Genomic DNA, 27,261 nt, shown 5'->3' with positions numbered 1-27,261 from the left:
ATATTACTATTACATCAATATACCATACACCACAGAGTAAGATACAGTATATCAGAGTAGTAATATTGTAGTATAACTATTACATCTAGTTACATCCCATACAGCACTGGGTAATAGTTTCTACAATACTACTACCATACTACTACAATACAGATATTACTGTTACATCAATATACCATACACCACAGGGTAAGAGTTACTACAATACTATTACACAGATGTTACTATTACATTAACTGGATAAGTATCACTGATTTCACTGTGACTATTACTACAGTGAAATCCACAAGGTAAGAGTTGTTACTATACTCATCATCATCATTGGCGGTCACTTGGGGTCGAGTATGATTGTCCTCCTGTTGGGTCCTGCTTGTGGGTCTTCAGATGGCTGATTTTGGTGCAGTGTGGGCAGGGGTGAGTGGTGGTGGTGGATGGTGGTTGGACCTTCTTGATGGAAAGTCTCTCCTTTCGAAGTTGCCGCTTGTCCTCTGAGGCATTGCAGAGATCTTCTTTGTACCGTGCTACTCCATCTTGGACAGTTTTTCTCCATGTCGACCTGTCTTTTGTAGTGTCCTCCCAGCTGGAGATGTTTATGTTGCACTTTTTGAGATGAGTCTTTAGCTTGTCCTTGTACCGCTTCTTTTGTCCTCCAGGAGCCCACTGTCCTGAGTTTTTCTTGTGAATACAGGACCTGTTTCAGGAGGCATGAGTTGGGCAACCTGACACAATGTCCATCAGAGCTGTTGTTGTGTGGTGGTGGTGCTGCTGATGTTTGCCTCCTCAAGCACACTGGTGTTGATGCGCTTGTCTTCCCAGATAATCCTCATGATGTTGCGGAGACATCTTTGGTGGTGTGACTCGAGGGCTTTAAGATGCCTGCTGTATGTGGTCCATGTTAATGACCCATACAGTAGGATAGGGAGCAATACTGCTTTGTAGACCAGGATTCTGGTTCTGGCCTGGATGTCACACTGTGGTTGGTGGAGGATTTTGGTCTTTTTTATGTTAAGGGCCAGACCGAGAAACTTGTCTGCCTTTGAGGAGCTCCACAATGGAAGTGTTGGTGATTTTGCTCTTGGCCTTGAATCTGTTCAGGTTGAAGAGTTTGCTGTCTGTTCTGTGCAGGATTTGGACTCCCTGAGGCAGATTTGAGCCTGTGAGGTGGAGGATGGCAGCGATGAAGATAGAAAACAGGGTGGTTGCAATGATGCAGCCCTGTTTAACTCCAGTGTCCACCTTGAAGGGTTCCGTTTCAGAGCCACTGTTACTGAGCACTAAAGCTGACATGTTGTCAAGCATCAGTCGCAGTATTCTATTACTACTATGTTATTGGCTATAACACTTATACATGATTACTACTATGAGTCCTTACATCACTGAAAACTATGCTATTCTTCAATGGTTTACATTTGCCACTGTGAGCGAATACAGTATACAACACACGCGTTCTATTCTAACCATCATCAACACCTACTCAACAGCCGTTAGTTCTATTGGCATGTTGTTGGTGTGACTGGTTCACTAGCAACCACACACACACACCCAAACAATCAATCAAATGTATTTATAAAGCCCTTTTTACATCAGCAGATGTCACAAAGTGCTATACAGAAACCCAGCCTAAAACCCCAAACAGCAAGCAATGCAGAAGCACGCAACACTATCATCTGCTGTGGAACACATAGAATTCATCACCACATCACCTTTATTTACGTTCTGTTTTATATAGTCCCCATCAAGTTTCGATGTTAGTGTAATTATCACTCCTCATGCTTAGTCCCATCCTGCGTCACTGGATGGCATGGAAGTCTGTGGACGCACACACACACACACACACACACACACATAGTGCACCCTTTATAGTGCACTATGCTATAGTGGACTACTGGGACTTGGTCAAAAGTAGTTCACTATGTAGGGAATAGGATGCCATTTGGGACGCAGCCAGTATATAATGTGTCTCTCTCCCACTCTACAGTATCCCACATACCCTCTTCTCTTTTCTACCTCTGCACTGTCCTGTCTGACCTGACCAGTGTCCCAGACAGACTGCTCTGAGCATTCCTTTGTCTCAGTGAGTCAGCACTGTCCTGTCTGACCTGACCAGTGTCCCAGACAGACTGTTCTGAGCATTCCTTTGTCTCAGAGAGTCAGTGTATAGAGCAGTTAACAGGAAGCTGTAAGCTGATGATGAAGAGGACTGGGTCTACTGACAATAGCATGAGGAATGTCAACAGTGACACAACTACTGATTCATACTAACACACGCTCTGGCCGCGTCCGAAATAGTACCCTATACCCTATATAGGGCATTGCTATTGACCAGATCCTGGGTAAAAAATGGTGCACTATACGGGCTCTGGTCAAAAGTCGTTCACTATATAGGGAATAGGCTTCCACTTGGGAAGCAGACTATGTGTCTGACCCTAGTTCACCTCTGACCTCTATCGCCCAAGACTAACATTATACCAACAGTAGGGAAACATAACTACAGTACCAGGAAATTCATTCACTGCCCCCTCTCCTGCTATAATAGATTAATCTATTTCCTGTTGGCTGACTGTTTGGCTTTTTATTTTATGTTTCTGTAACATCTGGTGGCTCCATCTGGTGCAGCCAGTCACAGTGGCTTTGTCTCGAGTGGAGATGTGTAATCACCATAGTGCGACTGGGTCGCCAAGCAGGGGCAGACTGACTCCATTCTGTGCCCCCACTCCCTGCCTGTAGGCCTAGTGCTGGAATGTGACGGGGGTTTGTTATGTCAGGGTCAAACCCAACAACCCAACTCAAAACTGAACAGTTATCTCAATCTGACATGACCTGAACTGACCTAACCGGACAGATTGACCGATAGATAACTAGATGTAGGGACACTGCTCCAGGTCATTATTGGAAAAGAGAATGTGTTCTCAATGACTAAATAAAGCCAAAAAAATGTGACTGCTTACATAATTTGGATGGAATTGCCATAATATGGTCTAGTAGTGCATAATGCCGTAATTATATAAATGGGGGGAATATCATGCTATTTGTATGTTTTGAATGTAAAAGTAGATTCCTGACTGTGTGCTTTCACAAGGTGGTGTTTGTAGCCTGTCTACGGTTTCAACATTTCCCAGGTTTTCCAGTGATCCCAGTTGGAAGATTCCCAGAATCAGGAGGAAATAAGCAGGAAATTCGTGAAAGTTCTCAGAATATTAGGGTGTTGTGTTTTAGCCTGTTCCTCGTTCCGATAGAGCTCAGTGTTGGAACTCCCAGAGTCAACTGGAGACGGGCTTCACTGCCCGACTGTGTTTAGAGGGATCAGATCATTGTTTGAGTTAGAACCTGGTTCCCACAGAACTACTGCGAATGTTTATTCAGTCTCTCTTTCTATATCTCTTTCTCTATCTCTCGCTCTGTCTCTCTCGATCTTGCTCTCTATATATACACTGAGTGTACAAAACATTAAGAACACCTTCCTAATATGGAGTTGAACCCCCTCCCCCTTTTTGCCCTCAGAACAGCATCAATTCGTCGGGGCATGGACTCTACAAGGTGTCGAAAGCATTCCACAGGGATGCTGGCCCATGTTGACTCCAGTGCTTCCTACAGTTGTAGTTCTTGACACAAACCGGTGCGCCTGGTACCTACTACCATACCCCGTTCAAATATTTTGTCTTGCCCATTCACCCTCTGAATGGCACACATACACAATCCATGTCTCAATTGTCTCAAGGCTTAAAAATCCTTCTTTAACCTGTCTCCTCCCCTTCATCTACACTGATTGAAGTGGATTTAACAAGTGACATCAATAAGGGATCATAACTTTCACCTGGATTCACCTGGTCAGTCTATGTCATGGAAAGAGCAGATGTTCTTAATGTTTTGTACACTCAGTGTATATATATATACACTGCTCAAAAAAATAAAGGGAACACTTAAACAACACAATGTAACTCTTAGTCAATCACATTTCTGTGAAATCAAACTGTCCACTTAGGAAGCAACACTGATTGACAATAAATGTCACATGCTGTTGTGCAAATGGAATAGACAACAGGTGGAAATTATAGGCAATTAGCAAGACACCCCCAATAAAGGAGTGGTTTTGCATGTGGTGACCACAGACCACTTCTCAGTTCCTATGCTTCCTGGCTGATGTTTTGGTCACTTTTGAATGCTGACGGTGCTTTCACTCTAGTGGTAGCATGAGACGGAGTCTACAACCCATACAAGTGGCTCAGGTAGTGCAGCTCATCCAGGATGGCACATCAATGCGAGCTGTGGCAAGAAAGTTTGCTGTGTCTGTCAGCGTAGTGTCCAGAGCATGGAGGTGCTACCAGGAGACAGGCCAGTACATCAGGAGACGTGGAGGAGGACGTAGGAGGGCAACAACCCAGCAGCAGGACTGCTACCTCCGCCTTTGTGCAAGGAGGAGCAGGAGGAGTTCTGCCAGAGCCCTGCAAAATGACCTCCAGCAGGCCACAAATGTGCATGTGTCTGCTCAAACGGTCAGAAACAGACTCCATAAGGGTGGTATGAGGGCCCGACGTCCACAGGTGGGGGTTGTGCTTACAGCCCAACACCGTGCAGGACGTTTGGCATTTGCCAGAGAACACCAAGATTGGCAAATTCGCCACTGGCGCCCTGTGCTCTTCACAGATGAAAGCAGGTTCACACTGAGCACATGTGACAGACGTGACAGAGTCTGGAGACGCCGTGGAGAACGTTCTGCTGCCTGCAACATCCTCCAGCATGACCGGTTTGGCGGTGGGTCAGTCATGATGTGGGGTGGCATTTCTTTGGGGGCCGCACAGCCCTCCATGTGCTCGCCAGAGGTAGCCTGACTGCCATTAGGTACCGAGATGAGATCCTCAGACCCCTTGTGAGACCATATGCTGGTGCGGTTGGCCCTGGGTTCCTCCTAATGCAAGACAATGCTAGACCTCATGTGGCTGGAGTGTGTCAGCAGTTCCTGCAAGAGGAAGGCATTGATGCTATGGACTGGCCCCCCCGTTCCCCAGACCTGAATCCAATTGAGCACATCTGGGACATCATGTCTCGCTCCATCCACCAATGCCACGTTGCACCACAGACTGTCCAGGAGTTGGCGGACGCTTTAGTCCAGGTCTGGGAGGAGATCCCTCAGGAGACCATCCGCCACCTCATCAGGAGCATGCCCAGGCGTTGTAGGGAGGTCATACAGGCACGTGGAGGCCACACACACTACTGAGCCTCATTTTGACTTGTTTTAAGGACATTACATCAAAGTTGGATCAGCCTGTAGTGTGGTTTTCCACTTTAATTTTGAGGGTGACTCCAAATCCAGACCTCCATGGGTTGATAAATTGGATTTCCATTGATCATTTTTGTGTGATTTTGTTGTCAGCACATTCAACTATGGAAAGAAAAAAGTATTTAATGAGATTATTTCATTCATTCAGATCTAGGGTGTGTTATTTTAGTGTTCCCTTTATTTTTTTGAGCAGTGTATATATATATATATATATATATATATTTTTTTTATATCTCTCTCTTTCTCTCTTTCTTTTTATCTCTCTTACTATTTATTTTTTGTTCTTAAAATACTGGTGTGCAACATATCATTTCTCCAATAAAATTAAATTGAAAACTCAACTCTCTCTCTCTCTCGCTCTCTCTCTCTCTCTGCAGGCCCACCCTGACTATGACCCACCATAACCTGACTGGAGGCTGTAATGTGAACTGTGGCTGTAAGATCCATGAGTACGCCCCGGTGTGTGGCTCTGACGGCATCACCTACTTTAACCCCTGCTTGGCTGGGTGCAGCACGGTGAGCAACGGCAGCACTGGGGTGAGTACACACTAGACTGACCAGGCGACACGTGTGTGTGAGTGTGTGCATGTGATGAGTAGGCTTGTCAGAGACCTGAAGAATTGTGTTAGCTCCCCGAGTTCAAGGCTTTGTGTCCTTGATCCTGAAAGATTGTAGAGAGACACAACTCAACTCACATTGTTAGCGCCAGCACACAATCACAGGCCCCTTTTAAAACTGAATGACACTAAATTATGTCATTTGGGCAGTTGTTTTGAGTTAAGTGGTCTGTAGTGTTCCAGCTGTAGGGCTGGGCGATGTATCAAATTAATTTGATTAATTAGAATTCGTTTTTGCACAATATTCCAAATGCCTGTATAGCAATAATCACGTTTTTGTTTGTTTCTATTAGCATTTCAGTCCGCTTGTTGTCTTTTTGGTCTCGTCTCCTTCGCTCCTTCTGTGCTGTGTGCACCTTCCTGTTTACACACACCAAGCCCCTCCCTCTGCCACTCACAACAACAAAGTTGAGCGATCACTTCTTCCTCTCTGATAAGCGGTTTCAACTCGCTATTTGCATTTGAGGTTTGGTCCAACAGAATCGGTCATATGGACACTGAAACACATTGAGTCATTATTTAACTGTAATAGAGGAGAAGTTAACCTTTCTAACAATATGCTTTTTAGGTCAACTCCTCAAATTCCGCGCAGAGCAGACACTACTAAAACGGGAGTATCAATGAACATTGATTCTGGAAAATGAATGCTCAGTTTGTCGCGCTCGGCATTGCGGTACCATGTACCGCTAGTATTTTAGCCAAAGACTGTTTATGCTAGCTGTCTAGTCTGTGTTTTATACATGTGCAATAAGCATAAAATACAATTAAATAAGGAATTGGCAACTCATTCTCATTCTGAGTAAAGTTAGGCCGCTTGATTTCAACATCTGAGCAAAGTGGACAGGCTAGCGTGCTGTTCAAACAGTTGGAGACAGATAGAACGGTGTGTTCATAACAATTCAACTGTTTTACCTTGTTAGCTAGCAAATAGATCCAAGTTGGCTGAACTTGAAATATAAAGATTAGCTGGTTACTCATTAACATGTGGGCATGTGCTTGAGAGAGCTGTGTTGATGTTCTATAATGCCTGCTACATGAATGTAGTCATTATTTGTTAATGTGCATTTTTCATGGTTCTTGCAAAAAATGTTTTACAAAAAGGGCATTTTCATCGATTTGAAAGCCAGATCAATGATTATTGCAAAAAAAGCAAGTTAAACTATTTTTATAAAATAATAAAGTTTATATGTTCTTATGGTTGTTAAAGTCGTATAATTAGCCGAGGTATAATTTCACAAGCCCTGAATTCATTAGAGTTATGCTGATTGTCTGAAATGCAGTGATTTGACCTTTAATAGTACAACAACGCTTATTTAGAGAAATCACAGTATATACTCAGTGGCCAGTTTATTAGGTACATCTAAATCCCCTCCAAAACAGCCTGAATTCTTTGAGGGATGGATTTTACAAGGTGTGGTATTCAAACGTTGCAGAATTGTTATCAACGGACCTAATGTGTGCCAGAAAAAAAAAACCCACACCACTACACCACCAGCCTGTACCGTTGCGGCAGGTAGCTTAGTGGTTAAGAGCCGGGGCGGCAGGTAGCCGGGGCGGGGCGGCAGGTAGCTTAGTGGTTAAGAGCGTTGTGCCAGTAACCGAAAGGTCGCTGGTTCTAATCCCCGAGCCGACTAGGTGAAAAATCTGTCGATGTGCCCTTGAGCAAGGCACTAATTGCTCCTGTAAGTCACTCTGGATAAGAGCGTCTGCTAAATGACTAAAATGTAAAATGGGGCCATGGACTCATGTTTCTTACGCCAAATCCTGACGCTGCCATCAGCATGACGCAACCGGAACCGGGATTCGTTGGACCAGGCAATGTTTTTCCACTCCTCAATTGTCCAGTGTTGGTGATCGCGTGCCCACTGGAGCTGCTTCTTCTTGTTTTTAGCTGATAAGAGTGGAACCCAGTATGGCCGTCTGCTGCAATAGCACATCTGTGACAAGGACCGACAAATTGTGCGTTCTGAGATGTCGTTCTGAACACCACTGATGTACTGTGCCGTTATTTGCCTGTTTGTGGCCCGCCTGTTAGCGTGCACGATTCTTGCCATTCTCCTTCGACCTTTCTCATCAACGAGCTGTTTTCGACAACAGGACTGCCGCTGACTGGATGTTTTTTTGTTTGTCACACCATTCTCGGTAAACCCTAGACACTGTTGTACGTGAAAAGCCCAGGAGGCCGGACATTTCTGAGATCCTGAAACCGGCGTGCCTGGTCCCGACGATTATACCACGCTCAAAGTCGCTTAGGTCACTCGTTTTGCCCATTCAATCGAACAGTAACTGCATGCCTCGATGCCTGTCTGCCTGCTTTATATAGCCACAGGCACCTGACTCACTGTCTGTAGGAGTGACCATTTTTGCGAACGTGGTGGTGTACCTAATAAACATGCCACTGAATGTATATTGTGAATCGCCCATAAGTTTGACAAAATCTAGATATGATTTTTAGGCCATATCGCCCAACCCTAGCTAGCTGCACAGCCGTACTGAAGCTCGACAACCGTATCTGCTCTTTAGACATTCTGGGAGACATTTGCTTGTGTCCCAAATGGCACTCTATTCACAATTTAGTGCACTAGGCCCACAAGGCTCTGGTCAAACGTAGTGCACTATGTAGGGAATAGGGTGCCATTTAGGATGCACAATGGTGCTTCTGTGAAAGGCGTGTTGGTTGCCTAGCAGCAATAGGACAGTTGTTAAGAACTGTTTCATGAATTAATCCCAATTGTCTCCTGAACATTATTCAGGATTCAAAATATACCTTATTCCCAATATCCCTGGTTGCCAAAAGAAACAAAAACATAAAATGAGTCTATACAGTATTCAGTAAAATATTGATAGTACTTTTAAGCTCTGTGAGAGTTGATTTGGGATTAAACCAAAGAAGATTATCTAGTATGTTATGCTAGCCCATTGTAAGCCATTTAGCCGCAGCCTACAATAACATTGAGTCCTCTACCCCCTCTCCCCTTCTCTGAGAGATCAACCCTGGGCAGGAAGACCCCTCCTAAAAACAATATCAGACAGGATATCACAGCAAAGCTAGAAAGGGAAATGCCTAAGGTGAGTTATAAATGGCACCCTATTCCCTATATAGTGCATTACTTTTTACCAGGGCTCATTGGGCACACAGATTCTTTAGGCAGAACACTGGCCTTAGAGAGAATGTGTGTTTGGCTGAGCACACAATATACCCACAGTGCAGAAGTCTCACCACATAGCTACAATACAGTATAACATCCCAAGGTGCCTTTGATGCAGCCTAGGGAGCAGGGAAGGGTTTGATTACCAGTGAGAGTTGAATGTTTCTGCTGCATTAGAGGCTTTAGGAGATGGAATACAATGTCCCACTGGCAAGTTTGCGAGAAAGAGTGTGTGTGTGCAAGTTAGCTTTGTCCTTTCCTTCAAACCACATACAGTGGGGGAAAAAAGTATTTAGTCAGCCACCAATTGTGCAAGTTCTCCCACTTAAAAAGATGAGAGAGGCCTGTAATTTTCATCATAGGTACACGTCAACTATGACAGAGAAATTGAGGAAAAAAAATCCAGAAAATCACATTGTAGGATTTGTAATGAATTTATTTGCAAATTATGGTGGAAAATAAGTATTTGGTCACCTACAAACAAGCAAGATTTCTGGCTCTCACAGACTTGTAACTTCTTCTTTAAGAGGCTCCTCTGTCCTCCACTCGTTACCTGTATTAATGGCACCTGTTTGAACTTGTTATCAGTATAAAAGACACCTGTCCACAACCTCAAACAGTCACACTCCAAACTCCACTATGGCCAAGACCAAAGAGCTGTCAAAGGACACCAGAAACAAAATTGTAGACCTGCACCAGGCTGGGAAGACTGAATCTGCAATAGGTAAGCAGCTTGGTTTGAAGAAATCAACTGTGGGAGCAATTATTAGGAAATGGAAGACATACAAGACCACTGATAATCTCCCTCGATCTGGGGCTCCATGCAAGATCTCACCCCGTGGGGTCAAAATGATCACAAGAACGGTGAGCAAAAATCCCAGAACCACACGGGGGGACCTAGTGAATGACCTGCAGAGAGCTGGAACCAAAGTAACAAAGCCTACCATCAGTAACACACTACGCCGCCAGGGACTCAAATCCTGCAGTGCAGATGTGTCCACCTGCTTAAGCCAGTACATGTCCAGGCCCGTCTGAAGTTTGCTAGAGTGCATTTGGATGATCCAGAAGAGGATTGGGAGAATGTCATATGGTCAGATGAAACCAAAATATAACTTTTTGGTAAAAACTCAACTCGTCGTGTTTGGAGGACAAAGAATGCTGAGTTGCATCCAAAGAACACCATACCTACTGTGAAGCATGGGGGTGGAAACATCATGCTTTGGGGCTGTTTTCTGCAAAGGGACCAGGACGACTGATCCGTGTAAAGGAAAGAATGAATGGGGCCATGTATCGTGAGATTTTGAGTGAAAACCTCCTTCCATCAGCAAGGGCATTGAAGATGAAACGTGGCTGGGTCTTTCAGCATGACAATGACCCCAAACACACAGCCCGGGCAACGAAGGAGTGGCTTCGTAAGAAGCATTTCAAGGTCCTGGAGTGGCCTAGCCAGTTTCCAGATCTCAACCCCATAGAAAATCTTTGGAGGGAGTTGAAAGTCCGTGTTGCCCAACGACAGCCCCAAAACATCACTGCTCTAGAGGAGATCTGCATGGAGGAATGGGCCAAAATACCAGCAACAGTGTGTGAAAACCTTGTAAAGACTTACAGAAAACGTTTGACCTGTGTCATTGCCAACAAAGGGTATATAACAAAGTATTGAGAAACTTTTGTTATTGACCAAATACTTATTTTCCACCATAATTTGCAAATAAATTCATAAAAAATCCTACAATGTGATTTTCTGGATTTCTTTTTCTCATTTTGTCTGTCATAGTTGACGTGTACCTATGATGAAAATTACAGGCCTCTCATCTTTTTAAGTGGGAGAACTTGCACAATTGGTGGCTGACTAAATACTTTTTTCCCCCACTGTAAACTGTGTATGTGTGTTTACATGAAAGAGTGTGTTTGTGTACATATAATTAGGGGGTGCTTATACAGTCCTGGGTAACCACTTCTACATGTGAAATGGAAATATATTTTTTGCATATCCCACTCCCCCTGAGAGTGGGGTCACAGCCAGGGATCAACCATTATTGACAGCGACCCTGGAACAATTAGGGTTAATTGCCTTGCTCAAGGGCAGAATGGCTGATTAATTTGACCTTGTCGGCTCTGTGATTCGACCCAGCAACCTTTAAATTACTATCCCAACGCTCCTAACCGCCAGGCTACCTGTCGCCCCTTATACAGTATTAACCGTGTATTAACCATGTACACCGTCCATCTCTTTCGCAGATAAGGAACTACACAGTGTGTGTGTGTGTGTGTGTGTGTCATTATTGTGAAATTTTGGAGTCACTTTTATTGTAAATAAGAATATAATGTTTCTCAACACTTCTACATTACGGATTATCATGAATGAATCGTGAATAATGATTAGCGAGAAAGTTACAAATGCACAAAGATCATACCCCCAAAACATGCTAACCTCTCACCATTATCAATAACAGGGAAGGTTGGCATTTTTGGGGGGGTATATTCTATTCTTATTTACAATAAAAGGCAACTTCAACATGACACAATACATTATTTACCATTCATTTATATTGGGCCCACATAATCCAAAACACAACCAAAACAAACAGCAAATGCATCCAACAAGTTTGTAGAGTCACAAGTTTGATGTAGTCATTAGTTATGTTTCCATTAACTTGTCCAGTGATTTTTTATCGACACATAGAAAATAAATGTGACAATTGCCTGCTACGGTGCATTTCCGATTAATTGTCTTGTGTCGATAAAAACAGCTGGACATAATAACATCACACCTAGAATGTCGAATAGAAATGAAGTGATTAAACTGTTTCCATGATCTATTTAGGCAAATTGTGCATTAATAAAGTTGTGACAGCCTGTATGCCCTGCCCACCTATCTGTTTAATTTCTCAGGTAGCCCGCAAAAGTCAGCATGGATATAATGCAAAAATGTAATATTTGCCATATTCAAACAATTCTCATATGCCTAATCATCGCTATGGTCCGTGCCATGGTGTAACTTGCACTAATGCAGGTCTAGTAAAGAACTGAAACAATTTGGTGAAATTTCAAATTGCAATCTAAAGCAATTCAATTCATTCCTGCAGGCATTCTTGAAAGTCAAGACAATCCTTGTCTTGCAAAGAAACAATTTTTATAGTTGATTAGGCTACATGGATTTTGCAAGCAGTAGGCATTTAAATGAAATGTGGAGTGGAGCTTTATAGTTACGCGATAACATAATGTGCCCTGTGTACCTTCAAAATGATTCTGCAATATAATTTATTCAAAATACACAGGTTCCATAATTTGTTGCAATGAAGAAACTTTGACAAAAGAAAAATCCAGCCGTCAAACAGATAAAAATGTATTCAATCTTTAGAAAATGTCTTCTACATCTGCCGTTTCCATTACAAATGTCACAATGATTGTTATTGCGACATTGCTTTTGTCTAATAAACCTGGGTCAGTGGAAATCTGCCCAGGAATATGAGACCAAATACAAAACGTTTGACTAAATGTAATACACTATAAGTGAATTTGTCCAAATACTTATAACATCTTGAAATGGGGGGACTAGATACGTAAAGTGCTTTCAATTCTAAACGGTAAAATGGGTATGTCCAAAATAATAAATAAAATGACATTCTGTACTGTCGCCTCATATGAAACATTTGATCTCATATCCAAAAATGGAGTATAGAGCCAAATTAAAACATTTAGCTTCACTGTCCAGTGTATATGTATTAACCATGTCCATCTCCTCCACCAACAGATCAGGAACTACACCGAGTGTGCGTGTGTCCAGAGCCGACAGGTCATCACCCCTCCCTCTGGTGGTCAAGGCAACCAACTGCAGCTGGTCATCGTTAAGACCTACCTGAACGAGAACGGCTTCGCGGTGTCGGGGAAGTGTGACCGCACCTGTAACACCCTCATCCCCTTCCTCATCTTCCTCTTCATCGTCACACTCATCACCGCCTGCGCTCAGCCCTCCGCAATCATAGTCACGCTCAGGTAGGAGGACTGTGGCCAAATTGTTTAACATTTTAACTCAAACTCTCTAACTCTTTGAAATGCATATTAATGCTTTATGAATGCTTTCTGAATGCTACGTATCACCACTATGTAAAGTGTTACTTAGCTTGAACCCTTTCCTTCATGAACACTGATCTAACTCCTAACTCCTCATGAAGGAAGAAGTGTGACATGGGAATTAAATTCTGGTGTTGATTGTGTGAAAAGTGCAGAATTATGTGCAGTTGGCATTAATGCGTTGAGATCAAGTTTTTATCTATCAAATGGCAGATTGCAAACACTCTCTGAAATTCTTGATATTAACAGATTAAAAGAACCCAGCTCCAGTTTAAACGAGATTGCAAAATGTTAGATTTACGGGGCTTTGACTCCAATGCTTCCCATAGTTGTGTCAAGTTGGCTGGATGTCCTTTGGGTGGTGGACCATTCTTGATACACACAGGAAACTGTTGAGCGTGAAAAACCCAGCTGTGTTGCAGTTCTTGACACAAACCGGTGCGCCAGGCATCTACTACCATACCCGGTTCAAAGGCACTTAAATCTTTTGTCTTGCCCATTCACCCTCTGAATGGCAGACATACACAATCCATGTCTCAATTGTCTTAAGGCATAACAATCCCTTCTTTAACCTGTCTCCTCTCTTTCATCTACACTGATTGAAGTGGATTTAACAGGTGACATCAATAAGGGATCATAGCTTTCACCTGGATTCATATGGTCAGTCTATGTCATGGAAAGAGTAGGTGTTCTTAATGTTTTGTATACTCAGTGTATATGTTAGTGTTTTCCGTTTTATAAGGAAATGTATGCACTTTATATGTTAGTGTGTTCCTCTGTAAGCCAATCTCATTCTCCGTCCATCTGTCTCTGTCCATCACTCCTCAGGTCTGTGGATGAACAGGAGAGACCCTTCGCTCTGGGTATGCAGTTTGTCCTGCTAAGAACTCTGGGTACGTTTCTGCATAGAGATCCTATCATTCATATTATGTGATTCTATATGTAGTTCTATGAGTTACTGGGCATTTTTACAAACGTAGTGAGCTTGTAGTGTTCCCACATCAGTCAACCAACCAGTGGAGGCTGGTGAGGGGAGGACGGCTCACAGTAATTTTGGTCGGGAATGGAATTAATGGTATGGTATCAAACACATGAAAAACAAGTGTTTGATATTCCATACCTTAGATTGAAAATTCCACCAGCCACCACTGAAGTCAAGTATTTGAAAAGGTATTTCATGACTGGTCTGAAACAGCCTGTAGGCTTTTAGGGTAATGCTAGAACATGCTAGAACATGCTTCTGACCAAGATTATTATAGTTGTGTTTTTATATTTGTTTTTTTTATTTCTTTTCGTTTAGATTTTTATTTGAAATTCAGTTTAGTTTCAGTTCGTTTTCAGACCTGAGTTACACATTTTTATTTAGTTTGAGTTTTATAAAAACATTTCTATTTCGTTGTTATATTATTTAGTTTTAGGGACAGAAAGTAGCGGATTTCTTCAATGTTAGCTAGTGATAGTGATGCACAAGCTAGGCCTATTTGAAACATCTGAATCTGGCAGGTAAATGCTGCCAGGAGATGGCGAAGCTTGAAAACCCCATACGTTTTTCCCCAAAGTAAAAAAAATAAAAATAAAAAACTTAACATAATTCATGATGGTTTTTAATTTTATTCGTTTTGGAGTCAAAGATAATAGTTTCAGTATAGTTTTAGTTTTTCAAACGGGTTTATTAATGATTTTATTTCAGTTTACGAAAGTGTTTTCATGATTAGTTTTCATTTTAGTTTCAGTTTTCTTTTACTATAATAACCTTGCTTCTCACCTTCTCACTGCTGGTATGTGAACAGAACTCTCATACTCTCATTTGTAGCTTAATGTACAGTACAGTATAAATCACGTATAATACTGTCAGAATAAGTACCACCTGAATGGAAGATTTAAACCAGCGACTGCATTAAATCCAGGTGTTTAATCCAGGGTTGGTTTGTGTGAACTTCAGACTGCTTAGCTGGCATATTTGGCCCATGAACTATGCCTCCGGGATGAAGTTACCCCTAGGTACAGATCTAGGATCAGCTTCCCGCCGCCAATCCTAACATTAACCATTAGTGGGGGAAATGCTACATTTACCCGAAATCTGTATCTAGGGCTAACTCATCTCAGCTCAGTAGTGGATACATGGTGCCACCCGGTGGTGGCATATAGTTTAGCCCATGCAGATTTAATAGGCAAGTTTCTATAGGGTGGCTTACATTAGTCTAGAATGACTAGTGGTTATTCCCAAACTGGTTTTGCACTGTAAGACCCAGCTAAAGACTTCTTCTAAACATTCAAAACAAATGTATCTGGCTGCAGTCTAGCACTTAGAAGCACACAAACCTTAAAGTGTCAAACACTAGTTTAGGCAGCACAGCTGAATGGCAGATGGCATTGTCTCTCACTCTATTCTTTCCCCAGCGGTGTACATACTTCAACACCACCTGTATGCTGTGTTATAACTGTTCCTCTCCTCTCTCTTCCTCCAGCCTATATCCCTACTCCCATCTATTTCGGGGCGGTGATCGACACCACCTGTATGCTGTGGCAGCAGGACTGTGGCGTCCACGGCTCCTGCTGGGAGTACGACGTCACTTCCTTCCGCTTCGTCTACTTCGGCCTGGCCGCCAGCCTCAAGTTCATTGGCTTTGTCTTCATCTTCCTCACCTGGTACTCCATCAAGTACAAGGAGGAGCAGGCGGAGCGCTGGCACCATCGACTACCCCCGTTGGGCACTGTCTCTGACCTCATCTGCCACGTGGGGGGCCAGAAGAGCCACGCCCGAACCCGCTCCTGCCCGGTGTTCATCCCGCCTTGCGACCACCCTCCCGTGGCACTCCTTCTCAACCGGGGTCACAGCAGCCTCAGTTGCCCCGGCAACACTCTTAAACCAATAAACCCACCCCCTCCCTCTCTGCTGATGCCGTACACAGAGGCTCCGCCCACATCTGAGAGCAGGAAGTAAACAGGCCACACCTGTTCCTCTTTAGGCGACGCCTCTATCTGTTCCTCCCCAGGGGTTGTGATACATGCCTTCCTGTTCCTGTCTCCACCTCGTTTCTAAAATATACACCAATCAGGCGGTGGGGGCGGTGACTTCCATGGCTCTGATTGACAGGCAGAGAGACCAATAGACTGACAGTGACAGACAGAGGCCGTTTGCGGTATTAAAGGGCTGGCCACAGTTATATGGGCGTGTCACAAGGGAACAGCTCGACTCCCTATTGGCCTACAGAGCTGTCTGTCTCTGGTGTGCATATCATTAGCTGCAGAGTGGCGGCTGGTGGGAGGAGCTATAGGACAGGTTCATTGTAATGGCTGAAATGGAATACATGGAATGGAGTCAAACATGTGGTTTCCATTTGATACCATTCCATTGATTCCATTCCAGCCATTACAATGAGCCCGTCCTCCTATAGCTCCTCCCACCAGCAACACAGCATGTACAGAAGTTTTTAATACACAACAGTGTTTGGGGTCAATTCGAATTGAAGGCAGTCAATTCAGGAAGCAAACTGAATCAATAATCAATTACTTCTCAAACTGAAAAGAAGCTATTTATGTAAAGTTTTTCAATTTTGGGATTTTAAATTCAAATCACTTCTTGAATTGACCCCAACCCTGATACACAAACATTTTGATTTATGAAATGTATCAACATGATCACGTGGTGCTACTTACTGTACTGTAACGGGGGCGGGGCATTAGTATATTCTAATATGATATTATTCTTCTCAGAAGTGACTTGTGGGTACTACATTACCCATGATGCCGCATCACAGCTGCAGCGTTTCTCTCAAGCACAACATACTAACTGACAAACCGGTTATATTCTATGCAAGGTCCTGTGTACTCCCATACAGACAGACATACACCTCTCAGTACTGTATTGACTTACTGTAGCCCATGTTTACCCCGCTCTGTGCTTGCGTCTCAAATAGCACCCTATTCCCTATATAGTGCACTACTTTTGACCAGGGTCCATAGGGCTCTGGTCAAATGTAGTGCTCTATATAGGGAATTGGGTGCCTTCTGGGACGCAGCCTTTTACCCATTCAATCACATTATACCACAGCTGTTACTGAGCATATCCAGCTAATATTGAATGTGGTTAGCAGCAACATTAAACAGTACCATTTAGGAGGGGATTATATCGATTTAAAACTCAGTCATACATGAGGCATTTGTCCAGTTCTGTCTGTCCTTGTGACCGTCTGTTTAAACTCTTGGTTCAGAGCAGAGAATGGACCACCCGTTTATTTGACCCTTCAGCCCCCTTTGAAACAGCAACTCAGGCTGTGTGGGCCTATCATTGGTTGCTGGCTAGCTGACTAATGCTAATAGCTACGAGGCTAACCTGTTAGCTAGCCAGCTTATATCCAATGGCCAGTTACTGGCTAATGCTAATAGCTACCAGGCTAACCAGTTAGCTAGTCTTTATCAAAAGGCCAGATACTGGCTAATGCTAATAGCTACCAGGCTAACCGGCTAGCTAGCCTATATCAAAGATCATGGATATACTGACAAGATACATGTCTCTCCACCCTAACAACCGGAGTCGTTGTCCACAAAGCGGCACGGCAGGCTGTCCAGCTCCCGCCTATCCTTTCTTTGGATTTGCGGATACATCTCATTATTGTAATCCTGAATATACAGGTCCAGCATCTGGTGGCCCCCCAGGCCCCAGGTGGTCTTGACGTTCTCCATGGCCAGGATGAAGAGGATGGGGTTGTTGACGTGAACCGCCTGTATTCAATGGACAGAGATGCTATGCTACTAGCCTCATACCATGAAATGCATAGCCATCTTGAGACAACTCCTCATATGAAGTGTTTTTAATCAAAGTTGCCGGGATGTCACGTGTCCTAGTTATATCAGTATACTCGTAACAACTTAAGCATTACAAAACTTTCATTAGATCAAATAAACCTCATGTAGCAAATAAGCCATAAAAAAAATGTAGTGACCAAATTTGACACTCTTATTGACCTCCATACAAAAACTCTGTGCTTGGTTGGTGAAACAATGAAAAAACGCCACCTGCTGGAGGGAGACAGATTTTCCGCCGAGTTGGGCCTCTCTTCCTTTTGCCTATATCCAAAGACAAGTTACTAATGAACTGTCCACCGAGTTAGGTGTGGTGGTCTGCACCATAGGTAGTTTGTGTGGAGTTAGTCTTCATTAGAACTTTAACTCTTTGCTCCATGGCAATGGGGAACACACACACAGTTTTTTATTTATAACATAAAATTAGGTAGTCTTTGCTGGAAGGGAAAACTCAGTCATAATCCTCATCTAAAATAATATGACCTAAGAGAAAACTAAAAGCTGTAATTTTAACATAAACCACCAATATCTACAAATTTTTTTTTTTTTTTTACTTGTTTGAAAAAGTACTGTATCCATTGTATCATTTGTGAGCAATACTGTACTTTTGAATTTAATTGCCCTTTTTATGTTAAAGGGATAGTTTGGGATTTTGGCAATGAGGCCATTTATCTACTTCTCCAGTCAGATGAACTCATGGATACCATTTTGATGAAGGAAGTTAGAGGTAGTTTCGCGAGCCAATGCTAACTAGCGTTAGACTGGAAGTCTATGGGTATCTACTAGCATGAACCCAGCTCATTTACAAACAACTGACTCTACACTAGGTCCAATATTGCTTCATTTCAGTATTGTTGTATTGGCATGGCTTCACCATTGAGTTGGTCATCAGATGTACATAGAATTTATCTATTAGTCAGACATATTTCTAAATATATGTCTCTGGTATTAGTCATTTAGGCATTTAAGAAGTAGTGCAGTAAGGCATAAATCAACAGAGACCATTATATTAATAGATAAGTCACATTTAGAAAAAACTGTGTAACTGATTATTTTGATCATTCGGTTCAGGAGTGACTGAGACCCTCTGCTGGACAGAAACATGAATTGCAGCCAGGAATGGAAAAGACAGTGAACGTTGAACTTTTACCAGTAAGAAGATTGCCGGAATCATGAGGGAATAAGCATGAAATCCTCCCAGAATGTTTGGAAAACCTGGGAAAGTTACCAGAATTTTGCAACCCTACACAGACCTACTACTAATACTATCTTTGTAAAACTGGACTGCTGCTGTGAATTTACTACTTGTTTTTGTTTTCTAGGACACTTTTTAAGAACATAAACAAGTATGAACAGCAATTACAGTATTTATACCTTGTTGATGCTTTCTAAATTTTAGCATGAGGTATGCATCAAATCCATTATATATTTGCGCTTTTAAAACCGGTTTCCAAAGAACAGCTGATTTATCTGATGCGGTGGTCAAATTTTATGAATTAGGGTGGGATTCAATCCGACCGCGCTTTGTCCACAATGTACGTTTTAAAGGCAATGTTCCCGTGTTCGCGGAGACCACATTCACGGTAAAGGCTGCATATATCGGCTCAATTGGAAATTACTTTAAATGGCGCATTGTCCAAAGGCTGCGATGGGATTGAATCCCAGCCTAAACGTCTTTGTCCTCAAGTTATGTAAGAGACTGCTGTATGTCTATGATGATACTTGGCTGAAAAATGCTAAATTATGGTTTCTTATTAGTATTATCATGAATTAGTAGCTAAATGTTCCCAAACTATTATCATGTAAATATTTAAAAAGACTTAAAATCAACGTATTATAGACCTTAAACTTAGTTAGAAGTACCTATTTATGAACTAACCCTAACCATTGTAGACAACGACATACAATTACTTAAAAATACAAAAACAAGGAAACAGTATATTTACTTCTCTGTGCCTGAATGAACTACAGTATTCCCATGCAGCCTGGCCATAGGTAGTGAACTACATAGGGAAAATGGTGCCATTTGGGACAAGGCGGTATTGTTACCCAGGATGCCCTTTACCTCCATTCAGCAGTACTATAGGAGGGCTACGTCTGAAATGGCACCCTATTCCCTATATAGTGCACTTTAGGGCATAGGGGTGCCATTTCAGATGTAGCCTTGGACTTCTCTCAAAACCTCTCTAAGGTAGACTGTAGATTTGCTTTCCATCTTTTTCTCTCATTTCTCTCTTTTTCTTTTGATCAGTATTTCTTCATGACGTGTTTTCATTATTTCATGGACTAACCGTTAAAAAAAACCCAGTGTATTCAATCCCAAATGGCACCCTATTCCCTATATAGTGCGCTACTGGAGGTCTGCAGCCCTTGATTTGTGTTCCTCAGGAGCAGAAGTCTAAACCATATTTGTGAACACTTGGGCTTCGTACTTGGTAACATTAGATAACTTTTTCTCAGTCTCAAAATGCCCATCAGCCAATTAAAATCGGCGACGTAGTTGCACGTGATAAAACGCTACGTTAGCTGTTCCCATTACATAATCTGGCACATTTAGCCTTATGCTAACCTGACCAGGTGGCAGTGATTGTTTCCTGTAATAAATTCCACATCAGCCTATCAAGATCTTAGACTTTATATCCACCAACCAATGGCATTTCTTAAAATAGGTAAACTTGGCCACCAGATGGATATTTTAAACCTCTAAATTAAAGGTTTAATTTTGCACCACTTGGTCTGTCATAGTAGTAGTGTGCCAATATTGCATGATGATGCATCCTTGACTAGGTTACTAGCTACTAAAATTCAAGAGGCACATTTTTGCTTATCCATTTCACACACATTCATGTGCTTTTACGAGAATAAGATAAAGGTCTATACAACATTTAAGTTTATCGTACATCGTTAGCGTATGCCACTAAGGCGGTCGACTTCGGGGTACAGTAACCGTGGGTTTGAGGCTGCATAAAGCAAAAAACAACAACATATAAATGAAAATTAGCAGAAGCCAGGCTCACAACACTGAGCTATTCGTCCAGTTTAAAGGTTGTACTTATTTTAGTAACTTTGATTAGCAGATGGTGCGGTTTGACTTCTGTTAAGGATGCTCTAACGGAAAAGTGTCCCACTACGTCAACATTTGTAATTGACTGATGCAGAATTTGTTAACGGACATGATCACTGCCACCTGGTCAGGTTTGCATAGGGCTAAATGTGCCAGGTTATCGAATGGGAACAGCTAAAACAACATTTTATCACGTGCAACTACGTCAACGATTTTAATTGGCTGATGCGCATTTTAAGACAGAGAAACTCGAAATTTAAACTAATGGATGAAATAATGCCTTGAATACTTGATATTTGTCATTAAAAAACTGTAAAAAGGAGATTTGGGTCTGGCTTACGTTTGTTGTGATAGGTATAACAGATTTTGGGGGGGTTTGTGATAAAGCACTTCCATAATGTGGTAGGTGTGCCTAGGGTTATTTTTTTATTTAATCCCAGGTTTTCCAGAAATCCTGGTTGGAGGATAATGGATTTCCTGTTTATTCTCTCCTGATTCAGGGAATATTCCAACTGGGATTTCTGGCAAACCTGGGCATTTTGGGAAAGTTACAGGAGTATGGTGGATGGATGGATGGATTTATGAATGTATGAAGAAATGATGGTAATTAAATAAACTGGAATGTCGCTAAAATATTTGACACGTTTATTTCTTAACAGCTTCTTGGCTTTCCTGAAACCAGAATTGTTGCAACACTTCTACACACAAAAAAAAAGAAAGGAAGAAAATACTGTTTCAGTAACAATTGTTGATCTAAGAATCAATGAATGTTGGTTTTAGGTGGAAACAACATTGAACCAAAACGTAACCATAAGTAGATGATGTAAGAATGAGTGGCGATGACACAGGCCAATGACAAACATACCCAATGATATGTAATGGGATTGGTGTGGGTTAAATCCCATGATTCCTTGCTCATTGCATATAGAATATACAGTATAGTCTAACAGACTGTATTATAAATGGCGTAAAGATCACCTTATAGTAATGCCATATGCTATTCAAGCAATGGAGGAAAAGATTAGAGGTCTGCATCCCAAATGGCACCCTATGTAGTGTAGTGCACTACGTTTGACCAGGGCCCATATTGCTCTGGTCAAACGTAGTGCACTATAAAGGGAATAGGGTGCCATTTGGGACATACTTCGGTTTTGGCTTTGTGGCCGTTGTCTCCTTTTGAGATGTAACTTGGGGATGATTTTGTGCATCCTTGATTATCAATGCAATAGAGAATACTGGTCTATGCAATATTAGTTTTATTGTGTGCAGTAGCTAATTTGTGCTTAATATCTGTAGTTTTAATTTAATTAGGTGATGATGATGGCTGAGTGTAGAACAAAACGTGAAGTTACTGTAGCTAGAAGAGTAACATAACATAGTAAACAAAGTTAAATAATTATAGCTAACAAATCATAAAATGATGTTAGCAATGTTCATTTAAAAACTTTTTTTTGTTACTATAAACTTGTCACATTCAGTGTTGCACTTGCAGTAGCAAGTATCCATGAAACCAACTTACCCTTTAAATTAATTAACTGTGTTAAAAATGAAACACCAATGATCAGTGTTAAGCTTTGAGATGCAATTGGAGTTACAGTGAATACACGTTTCCAAACCACAAACATTTAAACGAAAGGCAACGGTCAGTACAAGGGAAAAACTAAATAAATGTTCAAAGTGCATTTATGGTCAAACTATAGGGATCATCTGATTCGTCAGTGGTTATATTTCTGATGGGAGTGCACTGTGATAATTGGTCTAGAGATGACTGAGGCCGGGATTCATCCCTATCCTGCTTTGTCAACTTTTTAAGGTAATGTTTCCACTTTCATGGAGATCTCATTAATGGAAAACGCTCAATTGGAAATTACCTTTACATGTCAAGCACTCTTTACACAGATCTAACGCTGATCGGATTTAATCCCGGACTGAGTATGTTAGCATTAGCCAAGGTGTTAGCATTAGCCAGCTCAATTGTAGCATACCAAGCTGTTAGCATTAGCCAACACAATTGTAGCATACCAAGGTGTTTGCATTAGCCAACTCCATTGTAGCACATCAATATGTTAGCGTTAGCCAACTCCATTGTAGCACTCAAAGGTGTTAGGTAATGCCAGAGATACTGGATATAATGACGAGATGCTTGTGTCTCCGCCCTAACAATGGGATTCGTTGTCCACAGAGCGTAACGGTGGGCTATCAAGCTCCCATCTATTCCTATCTTTGGATTGGTGGATACATCTCGGCATTTTAATACTTTTTTGAATATTCAATGAGGGGTGTTGATGTCAACAGCCTGTATTCAATGGAGTGAGATGCTATGCTAGCCTCATGAATATGCATAGACCGTCTCGAATTTCAACAGGGATAACGCTGAGAAAAAACACTATAAAAGTTGCTGAGATGTCAAGTGCATTACACTTATATCAGTAAACTCGTAACAACCTAAGCATTAAGAAACTTCTATTAGATCAAATAAGCCTCACGTATCAAAATAGCTATTCATTTTTATCTTGACTAAATTCGGCACTCATTGCCCCCACTTGCTTAATAATTAGCTTAACGTGGACAGAGTTTTGGCCTGGTAAACCCTCTCGCTTCTTCCTCTCTGGTAACACTAAACAACCACTAACCTTCAGACCAGAAAATGGTTTCACCATTCTTATAACCTGTTTTTATTGTTAAAAATATATATTATAACAATGGTGTTATCCACTTGGACCTTTAATTAAAATCAATTCATTTAAAAATTCCCATATTTTATTAGTTTCAGATGCGTTAAGGCTTTTTCGTTTTCTAAATATATATTTAGGAAAAAACATCATAACACTGTAGTTCTTCTAATAATAAATGGAAGCACCTGTAAAAAAATAAACAATAATAATAACTTTAATACTCATGAATAATACAGCTCTAACTCAGACTGACTGGTGGTGACATCATCGTCGGCCATTTTGTCTCTCCATGTCCCCCAGTTTCTGTGTCTCTCTGTGTCTCTATGGTGACCGGCTGGGCCACCCAATAGCAGGCCAGCACTTGCGTTTGTCTATATGTGTCTCACTGGGTGTGGTTGGAGGAGGGCTGAGGGGGAGACCCACTACCCTCATAGTCCAGGGCCTGGAACTGGGCATGGGACTCGACCTGTACCTCTACCTGTAGATGTGCCTGTTGGGGCTGGGGGTCATGCACTACCACCCCAGTCCCCTGGGGGGTGCCAGTCTGAGTCTGAGGCGGGCTCCCAGTGCTGGTAGTGGTGGTGGTGGTGGTGGAGGCCTGTACTCTGGGCCTCAGTGTCTGTGTCTGTGAGGAGAGGGGGAGGTAGCCCTGGCCTTGGAATATATCCTCTTCCTCCTCCTTGTCTAGTCCCAGCTCCAGTCCCTGGATGAGACTACTCTGTTGGGTCTGGGCCTGGCCTGGGTAAGACCCCATCCCCAATCCCAGCCCCGTCTCCAGGCTGTTGTGGGTGCGGAGCAGGTCGTCGTGTCGCGTCTCCATCTCAGTCAGCCCGTTGTTCCCGTTCCCGCTGAAGACCAGCCCCTCCCCCTCACCATCTAGCCCATCCTCCTCCAGCTGATGGACCAACCACACATAACCACCGGCAACCACCTCCCCCCCTCTGACCCCTCCTTCTCCTCTCCTCCTCATCACAGACATCACTCTCGGGGGTCTGTCTAATGGATAAGTCTCATCAGGGAGGTCGTTCACAGATTCTAGTTGAACTCTAACCTCTGACCTCTGAGGCATGGGGTGTGTGGGTGTTACTGGATTAGGTGGTGGTGGGGGTCTGCTAGGGGGAGGAGGGGTAGTGCATGGGGTCTCCGGTAGTCCCTCTGTGGCCCGATTCAGGGTGACCAGGTCTGGCCAGATGTCTCGGCTGGGGGACCCCTCATCTCCGCTGCCCTCTTCCAGCCCCCAAGCCCCAGACCCGGACCCATGCTCTGCCAGGGAAGATGCCGATGCCGGGTCATCCTTTATGTCAAGCTTATGGGTTTGGTTGTCGTCGTTGTTTTGAAGTTTTGAGTATAAGACGTGTCGCAGTGCAAACATATTATCTACATCCTTCTGGAAGATGTGCCAGTCGTCCAGTCTGAGGCTGTAGTCAGTCCTGCTCTGGTACAGGCTCTGGTTTACACTACTATACAGCTCCTCCAGACCTTGCCAGTCCACCTCCTCCTCCGTCAGGTTGGGCAGCTTAACCCGCTCGTCCGTCCCAGGCTGGCTGAGTGCTATGGGGGAGAGGAGTAGAGGGTCAAGGGCTGGAGCTGGGAGTGTGTGGTAGTGTATGGGAGTGTGAGTGGGAGAGTTGGTGGTAATGTTGTATGGGACTGGGAGTGTGTGGTAGTGTATGGGTGTGTGAGTGGGAGAGTTGGTTGTAATGTTGTATGGGACTGGGAGTGTGTGGTAGTGTATGGGTGTGTGAGTGGGAGAGTTGGGGGTAATGTTGTATGGGACTGGGAGTGTGTGGTAGTGTATGGGAGTGTGAGTGGGAGAGTTGGGGGTAATGTTGTATGGGACTGGGAGTGTGTGGTAGTGTATGGGAGTGTGAGTGGGAGAGTTGGGGGTAATGTTGTATGGGACTGGGAGTGTGTGGTAGTGTATGGGAGTGTGAGTGGGAGAGTTGGGGGTAATGTTGTATGGGACTGGGAGTGTGTGGTAGTGTATGGGAGTGTGAGTGGGAGAGTTGGGGGTAATGTTGTATGGGACTGGGAGTGTGTGGTAGTGTATGGGTGTGTGAGTGGGAGAGTTGGTTGTAATGTTGTATGGGACTGGGAGTGTGTGGTAGTGTATGGGAGTGTGAGTGGGAGAGTTGGTTGTAATGTTGTATGGGACTGGGAGTGTGTGGTAGTGTATGGGAGTGTGAGTGGGAGAGTTGGGGGTAATGTTGTATGGGACTGGGAGTGTGTGGTAGTGTATGGGTGTGTGAGTGGGAGAGTTGGGGGTAATGTTGTATGGGACTGGGAGTGTGTGGTAGTGTATGGGAATGTGAGTGTGAGAGTTGGGGGTAATGTTGTATGGGACTGGGAGTGTGTGGTAGTGTATGGGAGTGTGAGTGGGAGAGTTGGGGGTAATGTTGTATGGGACTGGGAGTGTGTGGTAGTGTATGGGAGTGTGAGTGGGAGAGTTGGGGGTAATGTTGTATGGGACTGGGAGTGTGTGGTAGTGTATGGGAGTGTGAGTGGGAGAGTTGGGGTAATGTTGTATGGGACTGGGAGTGTGTGGTAGTGTATGGGAGTGTGTGGTTGTGTTGTGTTTGGTCACACGTCATGCAGTCATGCCCCGCAGCAGTATCCAGTCTGCAGCCTCCTCTATGGCAGTCAGCTCCTTGGGGTTAGTGCCCCTTCCCCCACTCACACACAACCCCCCCCCCCCCCACACACACACACACACACAGAGTTTGGCCCAGTAAACACAGCACCCAAGCTGAAGCCATAAGCAGCAGAGCAAACACAAGTCATCTTGACAGAAAATGACAATATTTCCTCAAAGATACATAAAATGTTCAGATCTGCCATTAGACTAGCTAAACTAAAAAAGAAGACTGATGATAGGCTTGTTGTTTTCTAATGAATATCCAGGTAACCTGGAAACAAGAAAATGGAATCTGGGAAGTAAAGGAGGGGAAGAAAAAGGGATGATGAACATCTGGAAAAAAGGAGTGTTGAGGAAGGAGAGAGATGAGCCTGCTGTGTGGTGTATTCCCAGAAAAGAAAAGAAAAATGTATTAGAAAAATACAGTTAGGGCCGATATACTAAGGTTGGAATCATAGTTAGGGTATATGCTTACTATCAATAAGGTTGGAGTTGATTCCATTTCAATTCAGTCAATTAAATTAAAACAATTGGAAAAGTCCTTGACTGAATTGAAATGGAACTGACCCCCCCAAACCTGATACACACCCTGTTTCATTGTTGATTGCTAGAGGGAGCGCTTTCAAACCACTCTGGCCTACATGCGTGTATGAAATACTATAGAGCAGGGATACTCAAACCTGGACTAGTTCCATTTGTCATTTTTACCTGGTAGTTAATTGCACTCCCCTGGTGCCCCAGGTCTAAATCAGTCCCTTAATAAAGGGCTGAAAATAAGCAGTGGAACTGGACTCGAGGTCCAGATTTAAGTCACCCTGCTATAAAGAGGGAAAATAGGGGAGGGTTTTATATATAAGTATACTATAGGCTAAGAGACTCACAGAAAGGACTGGCTTGGTCTCCTCTTTGACCACTTTCGATGCCGCTGTTGCCTGGTAAGCAGGTGCCCAGAAACAGAGGTCA

General features: G+C 43.1%; 2 protein-coding genes across 7 annotated transcripts in view; one reads left to right on the top strand and one right to left on the bottom strand.

Annotated features, from left to right (window-relative positions):
- The window catches only part of slco5a1a (solute carrier organic anion transporter family member 5A1a), a 31,663-nt gene extending 15,212 nt beyond the window's left edge, over positions 1-16,451 (top strand). The window contains exons 5-8 of the mRNA XM_041880304.2: positions 5,656-5,815; positions 12,799-13,040; positions 13,947-14,011; positions 15,587-16,451. Of these exons, the coding sequence (XP_041736238.1) occupies positions 5,656-5,815; positions 12,799-13,040; positions 13,947-14,011; positions 15,587-16,062 (943 nt within the window). The 3' untranslated portion in view covers positions 16,063-16,451. The remainder of the gene's footprint in view (positions 1-5,655; positions 5,816-12,798; positions 13,041-13,946; positions 14,012-15,586) is intronic.
- A 5,167-nt stretch (positions 16,452-21,618) lies between these two features.
- sulf1 (sulfatase 1) overlaps positions 21,619-27,261 on the bottom strand; it is a 69,131-nt gene continuing 63,488 nt past the window's right edge. For 5 of the 6 annotated variants that reach the window (XM_041880305.2, XM_041880309.2, XM_041880306.2 and 2 more), the window contains one exon: positions 21,619-25,214. In XM_041880305.2, coding sequence (XP_041736239.2) covers positions 24,046-25,214 — 1,169 coding nt within the window. In that variant the 3' untranslated portion in view covers positions 21,619-24,045. The remainder of the gene's footprint in view (positions 25,215-27,261) is intronic. The other variant, XM_041880310.2, reaches the window with a different exon arrangement.

The sequence above is a fragment of the Coregonus clupeaformis genome, chromosome 7, assembly GCF_020615455.1.
Source record: "Coregonus clupeaformis isolate EN_2021a chromosome 7, ASM2061545v1, whole genome shotgun sequence".
Lineage (NCBI taxonomy): Eukaryota > Metazoa > Chordata > Actinopteri > Salmoniformes > Salmonidae > Coregonus > Coregonus clupeaformis.
The sequence above is the reverse complement of the archived record's forward strand: the minus strand, read 5'-3'. Positions and strand labels throughout refer to the sequence as shown.